This window comes from Phycodurus eques, chromosome 10 (assembly GCF_024500275.1).
Source record: "Phycodurus eques isolate BA_2022a chromosome 10, UOR_Pequ_1.1, whole genome shotgun sequence".
Classification (NCBI taxonomy): domain Eukaryota; kingdom Metazoa; phylum Chordata; class Actinopteri; order Syngnathiformes; family Syngnathidae; genus Phycodurus; species Phycodurus eques.
The window spans coordinates 25,272,067-25,290,332 of record NC_084534.1 but is presented as its reverse complement, the minus strand read 5'-3'; the positions used below and the strand labels follow the sequence as shown (position 1 = coordinate 25,290,332).

The window sequence follows — 18,266 nt, the reverse complement described above, 5'->3', positions numbered from 1 at the left end:
ATGGTGAGACATTGAAACTGAGGAGGAGCAGAGGGGGATTCTGTGGTGGGATAGTGGAGTGGGCGGGCCTGTGCAATAACATGTGCATATGACAAGTCTGACATTTTACTCGCAATATTTAGCGAGCATTACTGCAGTGTTGCTATTGTCTTTATGAATTCATAAATTTAAGCAAAGTAACCCAGGATACCGCCAGTGCCTCGGTAACATTAAGTTCTGCCGAGAATGTCTTTAGTAGTTGTTTTGTATTGGCGCCACCTGCTGGTTCCGAAAATGAGTGTTGTATGTATACATTATTCAAGTACATTCATAAACAAATGTCACTTTTGCACATATGTAACCTGTGACAAAAATTTAAATGTGGGTACATTGTTGACTTGATCATATGTCAGTGTAGATACACTTTGTTACTTTTGATCTGTATACATCTGAAGAATGGTATCCAAAATCGATTCCATTTATTAGGGTGTAATGATAATGGCTGCTAGTTGAAATGATACCAGAATGTACAGTACTGCACATTAAGCAAGAGTAATACATAATTACATAAATCATAAGGAATAGTGGGACTGGGGACTTCATATACTGCAGATGATCTGACGAGCACACAACTCAATCGAAGGTCCCAAACACATTTTTATTTTGAAAACAATACACGTCGGAAGGTGAATGCCAATTTCCGGGAAGCTGCACTCAAACATGCTACGCTAGAAACCGAAGTCGACTGTATATATTCATATGTATAACTTATTACTTGATGATAACAGGCAACGTTTTAAAAACATGTCTTGTAAAACACCCAAACGTTAAGACAACGAATGTCTAACTATTTTACGTAGCTGTTAGACGGTACGTTGCCACCACCAACAGGACTTTCGGAAATTAGCATTGCCGGAGTAATGCAAACGTCACGACTAAACTGTTGACGGAGTTGTTGACGATTTTTAATTCGCCATGTAAGGAGAAGAGACCCAATGTTTCTTTGGTGGGGAAAAAACAACCAAACATTTTCTTTAAGGTAAATTCACCGCCCAATTGACGTTTGGAAGTTACCAAATTTGCGCAACAAACTAGTTTGCGCATGGGCGTAAGGCCCGACACGTACCGAGCAATGGTAAAGCAAAAAATACAATTGCTAACTCCTTGCTGCACACGAGGCGATTCACCCTCGCATACATAATAAACTACAGCCCCCAATGTTTTGAGGCGTCTTTTAAATTGTTTTTTAATTGAACCGTAAGCAACATGCCGTCCTTGTCAAGAAGCGGTTTGCCCTGGCTGCTGTCACTATATTATAACATTACAAAGAGGACACACAAGAAATGAAAGGAAAAAAATTCAGAGGCTCTTTGTTCCAGTCATTGAATATACTTGTGCATTTTGATGACAAAGACTCTCTACAGTTTGCTATTTTATCCACAGGTACATCCACCCATCCATTTTCTGTACCACTTATCCTGACTTGGGTCGTAGACCTGCTGGAACCGATCTCAGCTTCCACAGGTACATATGAAATGATAAATACAGTTAAGTATTATTATTATGATTATTAGGAGTATAATTTATTCCGTGACCATGCTCTTATCTCAAAACATGTCCCCATTAAAATGAATGGAATTACAATTGATCCATTCCAGTCCCCCAAGTTGTTGTTTTCAATTTGTTGTTGTTTTCAATAAAGGAAAGTAGCAGTACGTTGTAAAATATAGTCATAAAAACATAACAGAAGAGAATGTAACTGGTTTTATAAAGTGTAATCAAGCCAAGTTTCACACACACACACACACACGCTGCAGTACATTTGTGTGCAAAGGCTTTAAATGAGCTGTCTTGTGATGCCTTTCTTCTGCTATTTAAATTTCAAATTGGAGAAAAACTAGTTGCCGCTGTTTGGCCACTCATGAAAACCAGTTGCACAACCCTGCACAATAGTTTGCGCAATAGTTTAGTTCCATTTGGTCACCTTGCTCACTGTGTGGTGGGCCTTGCAAAAATCTACTGTATTTAGGATTTTACTACCGTGTTAGTGAAGGTTCACGATGGACTGCAATGCCTTCTGTACAAATTTGGGTTACATTGTCGGAACTCTGGCGTAAACCAAAGACCCCATGTATTGCTAACGAGAGATTCCCTAAAAATGCTGAGTAAAACTTTCTGAAATGACACTTTAATGGTTTATCCACAGCTAGCAAATAGTGGGCCATTGTCATAGCTGCGAATGAAGACAAAAAAACATTGGTGCTGCTGTTTTGTTGTAGCTTCCGTCGTTCATGTCCTTCGCTCTGTAAACAAATACATGGTTCATATAGTATATTAGAACGAAAACAAGGCTGTCGACGAGTTTTAATTACGTTCCACACCAAATGCAAGGGCATAACAGTGCCTGAATTGCTCCATATTTATGTTTCTCACTCCACTGGAATGGCAGTGAATCTGTAGCTCTCTTTTAACTCCAGCTTTGGCTCGCAACACAAAGCAAAGAAATCGACCAAGCAATGCTTTGCAACTGTAAATGTTTGTAAGCCAATGTACCAGTGTATTTATATTAACGTAAAAAGCTGGAAGAAAAAAATAACTCAAAACGATGGCGATGAATTTCGCGATATAGCGGAGATTTTTGCCACAGACAAAGTAGATACATTCCACAAAAAATTCAGCACTATGACAGTGGAGCTGCAGTAAGCACAGTGCGATATTGCTATGGAACCCGGTATTTACCTCTGACATTTAGCATCATGGAGCACTCGGCCGATCCCAGATGGTTCTCGACCACAACTTTGTATTCGCCGCCGTCTTTGGCACACACCCTCAGGATAAGCAGTGAGCAGACGCCACACACATTGGTGATGTAGTAGTTGCTGTTGACGCTCAGGTCCACATTGTCGTGGTACCAGGCCACGCGGGGCGCTGGGGCGCCCTTGACCGCGCAGCTCATCTGACACTCGTAGCCTTCTGGAGGCACGTGGCGCCTCAATGGGGTGATGAATGACGGCGCTGACGAAAAGTCCACAGATTTTGTTGGTGGTACTTTCAGCAAGAACCTTTCTGTAACGCAAAAGTAATCAAAAATGTTCACACATTGAGTTTGAAAGTCCCGTGAAATCTATAAAGGCCTTTTCACACTGCGCTTAGCAACGCCGTCGACGAACCCATTTGTCGTGTACGTGCGGCAAAGTGGGAACGACGTTGTCGCGGTGTGACGCGCAAGGTGGCCGTTTACCACAACGGTACACACCTCGTGTTGAAAAACGTTCATGCAGTGGCCCCTGGGCATCTACTTTGGGTGGGGCATCCTAATGGGTCTGGATGGGCATCAATCATCCCCGCCTCCCCTGCAACGATTAGTTTTCGGAGGGCATAAAATACATCTCTGTGCTCCGGGCAGCACCAGAGCTTTGTACGCCACTGTGGTGTAATAGGGGTTTAACGACTCATTTTCCGAGCAGTAAAGAGAATATTAGGTAAGGGAGCGGAAGTGTAATTGCCTCACGCTCTAGCCACATGTACAATACATCTGTGACGTAAAAGGAAATATCAGTGCAACACTGACCTTCTAGTACTGAAATGTGACTTTAAAACCGAGATAAGTACCAATCCATGATTTTTGTCATACCGTTACACCTTATCTTGCCTTCATGTGCTGTGTGGTGACATATTCTTATATCTTTTGCGCAGACTAGTTAATTTCACGCTGTAAACTGAGAATTGCGTGTACACTTAAAGGTCAAAAAGTTTTTTCAAAAACCAATCAAATTGGCGGCCCACCGGCTTCCCAGAAGAGATTGTGTATGACCGTAGGAGTTCCACTGTGTTTGGAGATCAAATAAAACCTCAAATAAAACCTAGAAGCCTTATTTTTTTTTATAGATATGGCTTAATTTAAAACCTTATTTGCTGGGGTAAGAGCCCCCAAAAAGAAAACAATCCAGACCAATGACCTGCGATGAGGAATGGTTATTTTATATGCGTCAGCTATTAAAAGGTAAGCTATGTTGATTATATTTTGCAGTATTTGAACTGAATTAGTATTGCGTATTATCAGCGGCGCTTACCTCTTTCCTTCTTGGTTTCAAATGCCGGCGACACAGACGGCACTGAAAGGCCTATGTCGTTTTTAGCAAAAACCCTGAAGTGATATTGCCGCCCGGGTACAAGGTCCACAACGGTGAACTTGTTGTTAAAGAGATTTTCTGCCGCCGTTCTCCAAGTGTGCTTGAAGGAATCCCGCTTTGATATGACATAGTGCAGCCTGTCGTCCTTCGTCTCGTCTGGAGAGGGTGCCCAGGACAAAGTGACTGTTCCTGGAATGTTCTGATCCAGCTCCACAGGACCTGGAGGCCTGGGATCATCTACAATTTTGATTATGTAGTAAAGAAAAACAGATTTGTGATTACTGTTTATTTGTTTGTCAGTAATGCTGACATTTACCTGTTACTCTAATTTCAACAATGAAGCTCTCTTGGCCAACGAGATTCTTGACCATGATGGTGTAGACTCCAGAGTCGGAGCGCTCAGATTTAGGGATCAACAGTTGAGAAGCTTTATCAGAGTTGGTGACTATTACATGCTTGGGCACTAAAGTACCGTCTTTCAACCAGGAGACCTCCGGAAAGGGTGACGCCTGTTCGACAAACCTACTTATTAAAATCAACGTAAGCTTAAAAATCCACCATGACTATGCGTTATTTTACAGTACCTCAAAGGGGATGTTGAGGCGAATGGTGTTTCCCGATCTCACGACCACGAAGCTGTTCATGTTGCGATCTTTGAACTTTGGGTGTACTTTAGGGGTAAAAATAAAACCACTGTGTCATATCGGTTGAAATGATATCCTTGTTCTTCACCTTCTAAAATATAATAGTTTTTTTGAAAGATGTGTTTTTTTAGTTGGGTTAATGTCATTTTTTTGGGTAATCTTAAATGCAGCAGGTATGCCACTTTTTGTTTTCCCAACCTGCATAATTCTTTGGACCTCATTTCTATCCCGCTGTGCTGGAACTGAGTCAGCCACAAAGCAGCCCAACCACTTGCTTTGAGTCTAGCAATTTAAATACAAAACCACATGGGCAGTCTTATCGGTTTGTGAACATAACACACAGCTGGAACAAAATGAATCTCGTCTTTACTACGTGAGTGTCATGCTGTCAAAATGGTACCCAAGGTGCTGCAATTTGTTAGCCTCCTGAATCAATATTGTTATAGATTCACAAACATGCCTCAGCCGCTGATAAATATTTCAGAACCCTAAAATATAGTGTAAAAGTCAGGAAAACCTGAATGAATAATTTCTGACAGTACATATGACTCTCTCTTGACTGTCATCTGACATTCATAGAAGGCCAATGTCATCAATTCACTGTCTTCTTACCAGGAGGGGGTATGGCAGTGATGTGATTGTCAAAGCCTCGAGGTTCTCCATCACCTCCATAATTGGTAGCAACTACTCTCACCCAGAAAGCAGCCATGGCCTTTAGACCACGCACGGTATAGGTGCTGAGCGTAATCGGGTTGTCATTGCATCGGTTCCATTCCGGACTCGCTATGGGTCTGATCTCCACATAATATCCATGGGCTTCATCCTGCGACCCTTTCACTTCCTTGGGTTTAGTCCAAGCCAGCGACAAGGTTGTGTAGGTGCTGAATGTCACTCTGAGGTCCGTGACTTTGCCGGGGGGTTCTTCAATGACAGTAATGTAAGGTAAGGAGACTTTAAACAACATGAAAAGTTCAATAGTAGGATTCTATCATGAGATCGGACATGAGAGTAAGATGCCGCATGCATACTCATGGGATCTCTTGCAATTACGGTGTCGCATGGAATGCTTGGATCCCCGGGACCGGATAGGTTGATTGCTGACACCCTGAATTCATATTCTGCCCCCTCAAAGACATCTTTCACCTCATACTTGGAGTCTAGGGAAAATGTGTTTATTATTGGCCTGTTGCAGCCCGTTAAATGATTGCCATACCCTTTATTGGTCCTCCTTGGTTTACAAGGCTCCAGTAATTAGTGCCTTTTTTCCTTTTTTCCAAGCTATAGCCCACTATTTTGGTCCCTCCAGTGTTGCATGGAGCACACCACGCCAGACCAATGCACTCTTTACAAACACAGACCACGTTTGGTGCCAAAGGGGCTCCCGGATAACCTGTAACAAAAGCTTTCTTGAGTTTTAACTGGCCAGAACAGTAGGCAAGGCACATATTAAAGACTTACGTAGCTCTCCGGCTGGTATGTCTACTGTTTGCAAGTAGTCACTAACACCCTCTGAGTTTCTGGCTCTGATCCGATAGCAGTATCTCCTTCCAGGGTCCACATCAGAATCTTTATAAAATGTACTGCTGCCGCTGATCTCCCCGAGATTGAACCATTTGTTACGTCCCACTTGCTGGCGTTCTATGATGTAGTTTGTGACTGGACATGCACCGTCATCCTTTGGCGGTTTCCATTTGAACTCAACAGATGTCACAGAACTCTCCATAATGTCCACGGGTCCTTGTGGTGGTGTTGGCTTGTCTGTGGATGGAATCATTATTTTGCTACCACATGACAGCACCATACAGTAGGTCCCTTGGACTCACCCAGAACTATAAGTTGAGAAATTGCTCCTCTTGTACCAAATTCATTCTTTATTTTTATTTGAACCTCGCCACTGTCTTTCCTTTGGCATTTTGCAAGGCGTAGTTTGCTCTCAGTGGCTGATTTTTCAATCTTCACATTTAGGGCAGGCAAAAGCTCATCGTTGTCCTTTTTCCACTGAACGTTCATTGGTTGTCCACCCGAGAATTGAAGCTTCCATTCAGCAGTTTCGCCTGCTTTTACAATCACTGGCTTTATGAATTTCCCAAGTGCACTGGTGTCAATCATTGGTGGATCTTTGGATTGAGGGGGAAAGATTTAAAAAAAAAAAAAAAAATCCATAACCAAGACCTTTCACCCCCACCCCTCCAAAAGGATTCAGTTGAGGGTACTTTCAATTCTAACCTTGAATATTCAGTGCAGCTTCCGATTTACGTCCATCTGACTCAAACCGATACACACCTACGTCATCTTTTTTACAGCAGTCAATTATCAATTTGTGAGAGGCTCCATCTTTAATAATCCTGACCCCATTCTCATTGGTGAGCTGGTCAGATGAAAACTCATTATTGTCAATCCTTACAAGCAGCGGTTAGCATTGTTAATGAAGTCCCTTTCAGAAAATGTATTTAATAATTTAATGCGATTTTCCTGGGTATTAGATATTACTCACCAGTTTTCCATTTTTGTACCACCTTCCCTCGGAGTTCTCAGCGCTTAATTTACAATATAGCTCTGCCCATCCACCAGTAATAGTGGTGGTATCTGACAGCCCATTGACAAACTGAACACCTTGATCTGAAAAGTAACAACCAAGAGAAATTACATTAGAATCATGGAAAGAAAATGGTAATCACAATCTTCTACAAACCACCAGACTTTAGTAATGGATTGTCAAAGAAAATATTTCGATACCTTTTGCTGTGCTGGAGACGACTAGTCCTGTTCGTAATGGCCTTCTGCCTACACCAACCTTCTGGCTTTCAAATTCTCCGCTTCCTAGGAGATTGTTATTGTTCTCACCTTTTCCCTCGCCACGGCCCCCATCAGTTTTCCAGCCACAGTCGTCATCACAGCCACCACCCTTGGTTATATCAGTCTTTCTGCTAGAATCATCACCTTCTCCCGTGACTATCATCCTGCGAGACTTATTTTGTCCATCATTTTCCTCTGTGTCTGCTGTCTCCGTTTGTAGTTTCTGCTCCAAATCCAATTTACCGAGGCCATCCCGATCCTGAAGACCCTTATAGGCATTCGGATCGGCTAAATACAAATTGAAACAGATGTGTCATAACAAAATGGAGATGTATAGTTTTCATTAGACATCAACAATATTTCTATTAGCGTTATCCCAATCTGATCATGTAATCGGGACTAATCACATAGTTTTCAGATGATGTTTATTGGCTAAAAAAGATGGGCCTTTTCGTGTTAACAGAGCTGACTTCGTTCGGTGAAATGTAATTTTTTTTTTATAAATTTGTAGATAATCACTGTCCAACGGGTATCTTGCTGTAGACTCTAGTGTTACTTTATTATACCGCTTCCCAGGCCTCCATACACTCACAGTACGTAAACCCAAGGGACGCTGTGGGAAGTAGCTCCAAAAACTAAAAGTTCAAAGAGAGACAGTTTAGCAAAAGTGAAGCTTTTAAACAACTTCAAATGGAAGTCTAACAAGTGTGAATTATTTTATGACAAGCAAACTTGTGGCCCACAGGTTGCATTTAGTGTTGTTTGTCGATGAGCAGTGTACCTACCGACTACACAGCTGCATGGACTCGTCATTATACATTTAATTATGACACATGAGTTTAAATAATGTATTGTAAATGTGTGTGTTAATGCATGACTGCGGAATCCCTAATTTCTGTAAAGTTAATAGCTCACCTTCCACCACGAGAGATGCACTGCATGATGCAGTGCCAGCAATAGCATAATATGTTCCATTGTCAGCCTCGTCACAGTGTTTAATTGTTAGTGTATGGATCAGTCTGTCTTGTGAGACGCTCATCTCGTATTTGTCGCCATGTTCCAGCGACGAGTCTGGCGTCGACCACGTTATTTTGTTGAGGGGTGTCGACAGGACACAATGAAAAGTGACGTCTTTGTTTTCCGAGGCCTTCACGTTATTCATCTTGTCTACAAACTCCACTGCAGGAACTATAGGAAAGGAAGCACGCAAATGTTGCACTGATAGCTTTTCTTTATCGGTAAATCTGTACAATGGGAATTGCATACCTTGGAAGTCAGTAGTAAGAACGTTTGTCTCTCCAACATCAACCTGATACAAACCGGCATCTTCTGGCTGGGGATCTTTGATGGTGAAACAATACTTGTTTCCACTTTTCTGCAGGCTATGCTTTGAGTTCCCGTTGTTACCATATGGAACTATGGTACCGTCCTTATCGACCAAAGAGGTCATATTAAAAAGCAGTCAATACTGTTTAATGTGAAATTGGCTACAATCATAAGTCACCTTGTACAGATAAATAGGGCTGTTCGGATCCAGTAAGGCCATGTCGAGGCTGAATTCTGCCTTTCCATTCGGTTTCACTTCAATTTGTTTCACATTTCTGAGATTTTCAACAACCTTGAGAGAGAACGTGTTTTCACTTGGGTGACAGTAGACATTGACAGGTATTGTAAGAATACAATACCTTTGCCTGTTCATCTGCCCTTTCCTTTTTCATCTGATTCAGTCTTTTCAGCAGCCAGCGAAAGTCTGTAACCCCAAAGTCCAAGCATATTGTTTGATAGTCTTTCTTTGGTGCACTGAGGAGCAGTTCCCAGAGTTTAGGATCAAGCTCTCCCTCTTTCTTTGGCGGCAGTTGTTTTTTCCTGGTGACGACAACGCTGAACGAAAAGAAATGGCTTAATGTACTGTAGGTTATGGCCAATTGTTTGCGATGAATCTTTGTTTCAAACTTACGTTTTCTTGAGCATCGCTCTGAAATCCTGTGGCGCTTGCTCCTTTGCTGGAAAAAAACACCCCCAAAAAAACTGTGTAAAAACTAGCAAGTACCAACCCAAAGCCACCTTGCGCATATTTATGGTCATGTAAATCTTAAATCCTTATAGACCTTTGTCTCCTAACTTGAATACACTAAGCTCTTTTGACAATTGCTGAATTGTCAATACTGCAGATCATATCTGTGTCTCACCTTTAATAATATTGAGGGTGGTGGAGCAAACAGCCGTTCCATATTCATTTGCGGCAAAGCATTTGTACGTGTCGGCAAGGTCTGCTGTTGCTTTTGGTATCTGCATACAGAGTGCGTCAATAGTGTAGGTTATTAGGTACTAATGTACATGATTGTAATTATGTGCCTTTTAAATACAAAGATATCTTTTGTGTGGGTTGCGGCGTCTGCTTTTATTTGTCACCTCCAGGATGTGTTCTTTGGTTTTTTCATCATATCTAATCTTGTACTTCTCTGCGTCATTGACGTCCCCCTTGTTTCGCCCCCACGTGACACTCGGTGTCGGCTCACCACTGATGATTGCTTTGAAATAAGCTCTTCTCCCTTAGGAATACATTTATTTAAAAAAAACAGCAGAATTTGGTGTACTTTTAGAAAGTGTGAGAGTGTTTCATTTTGTTCTTTACCTTCATGGACAGTCATGGCTGTCGGCTTTCGGGTGAAGTCGGGTGTCGATTTTCCTGCCGGAACTTGCTGGACGACCTGAGTAATCATGACACCGTGAACCCTGGACCTCCTTGTGATGGCCACTAACAAGCAAAGAAGATTATTAAGTAGTTGAATGTAGGTAGATGATGGTTGGTTTACGAAAACCCTGCAAGGTATTAATTGTTAGAGTCAAACAAATAAATTAGTCTATAAAGCATTAAACCATTGGCTCAATTTAACCAAATACACCGTCCAATGGTAAATTCTAAACATCCAGCCATTTACAGCCAGTGATTCCAGTTATATCGGAATTACACAAGATGGCGCCTTCTCCCTTCTGATCTTATGAACAAAATTACTTCCACAGTATGACAGGGCCCTTGGTCCAAATTGCAACAAATGTGCAATGTATGATTCAGTAAAATGAATGAATGAACGCAGGAGCTGTGTAAGTAACCTGGGGCCTCATTTGCAAAGACTTGCTTGGATTTCCTCCTAAAACATGGCGTACGCTCAAATCCAGAAAACGTCGTACGCACAAAAATATTCAGATGTATGAATCGTACTCATGAATCCAAGCATATTTCCTTCGTACATTCCAATCAACGTGGAAATGAGCGCACACGTTGGAGTAGCCGACTCCTCGATGTCCACATTTGAATACGCAAATCATATTTCAATGAACCCTGCACCTGAGATGCCAATCTCTGCATGCTCAGAAAAAAAGGAAAATGAGCAAGGTAATGAAGAAAAATATTTTTTCTGAATGTGAGATTGCGGAGGCACGCAAGAAAATCCTCTTTGGCACGCTGTCCGACGGCGTTAACAACACGCGAAAGAGGAGCGAATGGGACAGCGCGTGTGCAGCTGTCAATGCTGTGGAGACAGAATAGCGCGCACACGCTGAACTCATAAAGAAGTGGTCAGACATTAAGGTGGATGTGAAGCAGAGGACAGCTGCCCACCGCCAAAGTGTGGCCAAAAAAAGGTGGAAGAACCGGCGCGGAGGGCCTCACGATCGTGGGCGAGGCTGCTCTCTCAGGGGTGATGGGAGGACATGTGGCTGACTATGATCACCCCACAAGGTTAATACCATGTATTTTTTAGAACTCATAACAAATGTGTTCATACAGTAACCTACACTCAGCCCTGTGAGATAAAGGTTCATGCGTAAAGGTTCTACGTATGTTTGGTCTTTGGAATCAATCTTTGGAATTCAAATAGAAGCACATCAGCATATCAAAGAGGATATCAAAAACTTTGACTTCCTTTTTGATTACTCAATTTATTATTTTAATACACAGGAGAGGACACGCACACTGACAAAAAAAAAAAAAATCACGATTTTTTTTAGGAGAAGAGGGGTAAATTATTTCAATTTAAACACATTTTAATAATGTGCAAACAATGTACATGTTCAAATGAAGTAGATTCAAAGGACTCAGTGCATGTGATACAGTCACGAAGGGCAATAGGCGGCATAAATGATCGCCTCGATCAATTAATAGGTGTCCTCACAAATATCAGTGGTTCATTAAATACACCGGTTAACAAATGTATTCTCAATCCTTGCCTCAATTGCATTGTTGAAATCAAATGTTGCCGGGCTTGAATTGTTCATCAGCGCTAATTATTCATGTGTCTCTGGTGTGCAGATTTCTGAGAACAGTTTCCCAGCATCACCTCTAAGTGACGCCAAAGCTGCAGAAACGTGCGTACGCCAGCCATGCAGTTGGCGTTGAGGCACCCCACAGGTCACTCTTGATACATCTGAACTTTGCCGTGAAAAAGAACGGACGCCACGTTTTTGTGCGTACGCACCTTTTGTACATGACGCCCCTGGTGCGTTTGTTTTCATGATTCAATTATACTTATACATATTATACACTTTCATAACATTTCAGAGCCAGTGCATTTGATAGTATTTTTAGATACCATTGAACACAATGGGACCGCTCTCAGTAGGCACCAAACCAAACGATTAAGAAGTGTTGAAGTTAAATAGAGCTACGAGACCAATTTGAGTCATGTGACTAATCTAGGAGTTTGCTAAAGATGACTCAACAGCAGCTTTATCCAGCAGGTGTCGAAATAAACACCATCTGTTGCTACAGTATGTGTGAAGGCATCATACTTCATGGTGACGCATTGCTGCTTCACCGCTGTGACCTGAAATTTTACAATGACTTAGTCAACCTAAATGATGTTTCATTGATAAAGCAGAGCAATATAATACAGGCGTTCGGCATCTGAATGGTGAATGTCAAATGATGTTTGATTCATAAAACAAAGTCATATAATACAAGGGTTAGCTATCTGAATGAGGAAAGAAAAGCGTGAAAGATTCCATTTAATTTCAGTTGCGAGTGCTTGTGAGAGGCGTGTTTATGTAACTTCAGAGCCTGTTTATAAACTTATTTTCCCTTAGGAAATAATGTTAGGTGAATTAATTCATTGCGGGGTCATCTCTCATCATAAAACCATTATTAACTGTCCAGGCAATGTTCAGGTAACATTATATTTACATACATTCATGAGTTTCTTATTATTATTACTTAGCCCTATTGTACTGAGCCGAAAGGTACTGTACATGTGCACCACTTATGTTGTTATGTTACTGCTTTATGGTAATCATTCTATTTCAATTTTTTATTTTTAAATCTGTGGCGTGAGCACTAAATAAGACAAAGAAAACCAAAGTACACTTGAGGAGTTGCTTCTTTCGATACCCACTGAGCTGAATTCTTACGTGTAGTGCTAACAACATACATCAAGCTTTTGTGCGTCAAAAAGCCTATCCCAGCTATCATCAGGCAGGAGGCGGGGTACACCGTGAACGGGTTGCCAGCCAATTGCAGGGCACATATAAACGAACAACCATTCGCACTCACACCTACGGGCAATTAACCTACCATGCATGTTTTTGGGATGTGGGAGGAAACCGGAGTGCCCGGAGAAAACCCACGCAGGCATGGGGAGAACATGCAAACTCCACACAGGCGGGGTTGGGGATTGAACACCGGTCCTCAGAACTGTGAGGCAGACGCTCTAACCAGTCGACCATTTAGTCTTTCCTGTTTACAGATCAAAATCTGCATTTTTCAATTTCAAGTTATTTTTTTTTATTCAAACCTGGCAACCAACCAGTATGATATCATGCGGAGTGCAGAAGCCGCATCATGAAGTGTCATGGAGGATGCGTTGAACATTATTAGATTTGTATTCAAGGAATTTGTTTTTGATGACTTGAGAAATGAACTCAAAGAGAAGAGTCACAAAAGCTACATCCAATTTCAGACGTAACCCAATAAGATAGATAAGCTATGTTTAATTCACAGTTAGGGTTAGTTCATGGTTAGGGTTAAGTGAAGGTTAGGGTTTTTAGGCTTAGGGTAAACTAACCCTAATCCAACAAACCAGTCATTAACTGTGCTTTGGCTGGTTATGTGTTTAATTAGAATGACAATAAACTAATAGAGAATACAGAGACTGGTTTGGGATGTTTAAAATAAATTGATTTGAATGTGTCAGTACAGGTAACAAACACACAAGTACAGACCGTGTTGACTTGTCATGCTAATGCTGATTATTACGTGGAAATATGTGCAGCCGAATAAGATTGTATGTCTTGTCCTATGACTTACTCAACCCAAGTAATGACCTTACTCGACTAGCTTGACTATTGTAATTTGGGACTTCCTTGAAACTTGAAGGTAAGACTTGAGAATTACTTATGACTCGCTTAACCAAAGCGAACTTGACCCAAATATATGATTCTTTATACGTTGGTCCGAGTACTACAAGTGTGAACACGGCCTTATCCTGTCTGTTCTACTTTCACGACGTCGCCACATTCAGTTGTCACCCGGATAACGCAGGTGATAATGCTAATAATGATATTATCACCGGGTGTCTTTGTGGACAATGCGGAGTGACGGGAGAAAAAGGTTTCCTCCATTCAGCGGCGGAAAATGAGCAGAATTGCTTTGACAATGTGACGAAGCAGCTCCAAAGTGAACTTCAAAGTGAAACCGGAGCCTCCTGCTCTCTCTGAAGTCACACATTAGCGCATGCATCCCAAGGCTGTCTTATTATTTTACCATTACCATTACGAGTTTCTGCGAGATTACACGTTCATCATCACATTTCTCGGCAGCGACTCGCCTCCCGTCAGAGGGCATACGTGCTGAATAGTCATTAAAACCAATGCGTCATCTCTCCAGGGGGTGCTGCTGCTGTGCACTTATATCATTCGAATGCAGGCAGGACTTGCGGTAAGCGTGTTCCTCGAGCGCTGATTCGCACTAATCCAAAGTCTGCCAGGACGGCGGCAGCTCGTTTCGTTCTGCATACCAAACACTATTCTTTTAATTTGGATTTGCAGCAGGCTCAAGGAGCCGTGAGAATTGGTTGGCTGTATCAAGCTGATATCCACGTCATGATGAGCCACTAATGCGGGCATCGGGAGTCATAGGCTTTTTGTCTTCAGGCCGACTTGTCAGTGAAATTAACCCTATTTTCTTCCATTAGGATAAGACACAGGACGACATAGTCCAACCCCAATTCCAATGAAGTTGGGACGTTGTGTTAAACATAAATAAAAACAGAATACAATGATTTGCAAATCATGTTCAACCTATATTTAATTGAATACACTACAAAGACAAGATCTTTAATGTTCAACACATTCCAAAACAGCTGGGACAGGGTCATGTTTACCACTGTGTGACATCACCTTTTCTTTTAACAACATTCAATAACCGTTTGGGAACTGAGGACACTAATTGTTGAAGCTTTGTTGGCGGAATTATTTCCCATTCTTGCTTAATGTACAGCTTCAGCTGTTCAACAGTCCGGGGTCTCCGTTGTCATATTTTACACTTCATAATGCGCCACACATTTTCAATGGGAGACAGGTCTGGACTGCAGGCAGGCCAGTCTAGTACCCGCACTCTTTTACTACGAAGCCACGCTTTTGTAACGTGCAGAATGTGGTTTGGCATTTTCTTTCTGAAATAAGCATGGGCGTCTATGAAAAAGACATTGGTTGGATGGCAGCATATGTTTCTCCAAAACCTGTATGTACCTTTCAGCATTAATGGTGCCTTCACAGATGTGTAAGTTACCCATGCCATTGGCACTAACGCAGGCCCATACCATCACAGATGCTGGCTTTTGAACTTTGCGTCCATAACAGTCCGGATGGTTCTTTTCCTCTTTGGCCCGCAGGACACGACGACCACAATTTCCAAAAACAATTAGAAATGTGGACTCGTCGGACCACAGAACACTTTTCCACTTTGCATCAGTCCATCTTAGATGAGCTCGGGGCCAGAGAAGCCGACGGCTTTTCTGGGTGTTGTTGATGAATGGCTTTTGCTTTGCATAGTAGAGTTTCAAGTTGCACTTACGGTTGTATTGACTGACATTGGTTTTATGAAGTGTTCCTGAGCCCAGGTGGTGATATCATTTACACATTGATGTCGGTGTTTGATGCAGTGCCGCCTGAGGGATCGAAGGTCACGGGCATTCAATGTTGGTTTTCGGCCTTGCCGCTTACGTGCAGTGATTTCTCCAGATTCTCTGAACCTTTTGATGATATTATGGACCGTAGATGATGAAATCCCTAAATTCCTTGCAATTGTACATTGAGGAACATTGTCCTTACACTGTTAGACTATTTTCTCACGCACTTGTTCACAAAGAGGTGAACCTCGCCCCATCTTTGCTTGTGAATGACTGAGCAATTCAGGGAAGCTCCTTTTATACCCAATAATGGCAGCCACCTGTTCCCAATGAGCCTGTTCACCTGTGGGATGTTCCAAACAGGTGTTTGATGAGCATTCCTCAACTTTCTCAGTCTTTTTTGCCACCTGTCCCAGCTTTGATTATTTGATTATTTAATGATTATTTGCTAAAAACAATAAAGTTTATCAGTTTGAACATAAAATATATTATCGTTGTAGTGTATTCAATTAAATCATTGTATTCTGTTTTTATTTATGTTTAACACAACGTCCCAACTTCATTGGAATTGGGGTTGTAGAAGCTGAGATGCTCTTCAAAGAATTAGGATGGAATTTTTAATGAGATTTATTTATTTATTTATTTTTAATGGCAACTGAATGGGGGGGGGGGGGAACATGCTAAAATTAGAACAACCAGCGTCACTTATTGGATTGTGTTCAACTTTACAGGTTTCACTGTATGCTTTTACAACATTTGGAAGTTTCCATTCAACCAATCTACAGCACACTACAAAATTGTACCTTTTGGCGAGTCCATGGTTTTTAAACTCATTGCTTCAGTGTTATCTGAAACAAAGGAATACAAATCATCATATGTGCATAAAATGAATAATATCGTTGTTACAATCATTTTATTTACAGAACAGCTGATAATAAAACTGAAAATAAATCAGGGAGTGAAAACCATTAGAAAGGAACCCCAAAACACAGTCATCAAGCCACAAAAAACTCAAATTTAATTTTAGAAATACTTGATGTGAATTGTACACAAATATGTCCACTTGCATGCCTGTCAAATGACGAAACATGAATCTTCCGTAAACACAGGGGCACATCCGTTGCCATTTGGGGTGGGGGAGGGGGTAGGTGACCCCGCCCGCCCGCCAAGATGCTTGTGCCCCCCCCTAGTGAATTGTATGTGCCCACCTTAAGACTGAGGTCTGGCGACGGGTCTGCACAGAGGCGCTAAAAACAAGATCATAGGCCACAAAAGGGCGTGAGACCAGGCCTTTGGAGGTTGTGCCTGGACTTGCCGGAACACTGTAAACGTGGAATGTGAGACACCCGCGGACTGGGACCACCCAGATCCCTTGGAGTCAAGTGGCTGCTCCAGGGGAGGGAACCAAACACAGGCTGGGGGATGTTTGTCTTCATTAAACAGTTATGCCAGTGCACATTTATTTTATGTCACCATTTTATATTCACTTCTTTTGAGACACATAGTTATTGAAGATCAGCAAGAGAAACAGAAGTTGTTTCAATTGACAACCTTTTATATAAAGTAAGATAAATTGGTCCGAGCCATGAGACTGTGTCTGGAAATGACTAACGTGGAAACTCAAAACGCCGCAATAGTGTTATAATTTGGAGTTCAACCAAAGTTTTAATGGGGGGAAAAAAAAAACACCTCAAAAGTCAAACAAAACTTGTTCAGATTAGTAAACGCTGAATCGATGCGACAAGACTCTTCTTGTTTGTTGAAGATTGTTCTCCTTAATCCAAAAGGTTTCTTCAATTCTAAATTTAGAACTGAAAAGCAACAAAAAAAAAAGCCTGCCTGAAAAGCCTTTTTGATTTAAGGTGAAAGGTCTTCAACAAACAAGAAGAGTCTAGTCGCCATCCATCCATCCATTTTCTACCGCTTATCCGAGGTCGGGTCGCGGTGGCAGTAGCTTTAGCAGGGACGCCCAGACTTCCCTCTCCCCAGCCACTTCAACCAGCTCTTCCGGGGGTATCCTGAGGAGTTCCCAGGCCAGCCGAGAAACGTAGTCTCTCCAGCGTGTCCTGGGTCGTCCCCGGGGTCTCCTCCCGGTGGGACGTGCCCGGAACACCTCACCAGGGAGGCGTCCGGGAGGGATCCGAATCAGATGCCAATGATGGATGTGTTTTATCTTTGACTTAGTTGAGGAATTATTTCAGTAACTGAAGTGCAAATATTTTTTTTTTTTTTTTTTTAAAAAGAATTTCTCTGCATCATTATTATTGGCCAGTAGCATTTTAAATTAAAATTTTAGGGACCATAACAGGGAGTATATATATATATATATATATATATAGGCTATGATCATGAATTAATTTTTGTACAGTCTCAAATAACAACAACAACAACAAAACAAAATCATCTTTAAGCTTATTCAGGTCTACTAGATATTTTAAAAGTGAATTTAACTCTGGTGAAGATTTAATGAAGGATGTCTTACATGAATGTCCACAATCCAGCAGGAAATCAGAAGTGAAGGCTTCAAAAAGTCACAGACGAAGATGATAATTTCCTGCTCAGTTATTTGTAATAAAGTAATGATAAAAAAA

The 18,266-nt window shown here is 41.7% G+C and overlaps 1 protein-coding gene across 1 annotated transcript; it reads right to left on the bottom strand.

Annotated features, from left to right (window-relative positions):
- Nucleotides 1-2,698: 2,698 nt before the first annotated feature.
- On the bottom strand, nt 2,699-12,041 carry LOC133408516 (immunoglobulin-like and fibronectin type III domain-containing protein 1). The gene is made up of 20 exons (XM_061687514.1): nt 12,031-12,041; nt 10,188-10,375; nt 9,965-10,104; nt 9,742-9,841; nt 9,593-9,616; nt 9,510-9,555; nt 9,238-9,433; nt 9,057-9,170; nt 8,819-8,981; nt 8,468-8,740; nt 7,251-7,375; nt 6,983-7,124; nt 6,580-6,873; nt 5,970-6,146; nt 5,785-5,913; nt 5,369-5,677; nt 4,697-4,782; nt 4,429-4,621; nt 4,053-4,349; nt 2,699-3,045 (listed from the first exon to the last, which is right to left on the bottom strand). Exons 1-20 carry the CDS (start codon nt 12,039-12,041, stop codon nt 2,699-2,701), a joined length of 3,354 nt encoding a protein of 1,117 aa, XP_061543498.1.
- Nucleotides 12,042-18,266: the final 6,225 nt, after the last annotated feature.

Bases quoted from the DNA above. Each gene is read 5' to 3' on its own strand.
- LOC133408516 (XM_061687514.1), bottom strand. The intron at 8,741-8,818 runs GTATGCAATTCC...CCTTTCCTATAG, and splicing joins TCTTACTACTGACTTCCAAG to TTCCTGCAGTGGAGTTTGTA. The intron at 4,622-4,696 runs GTACTGTAAAAT...TTTGTCGAACAG, and splicing joins GCCTCAACATCCCCTTTGAG to GCGTCACCCTTTCCGGAGGT.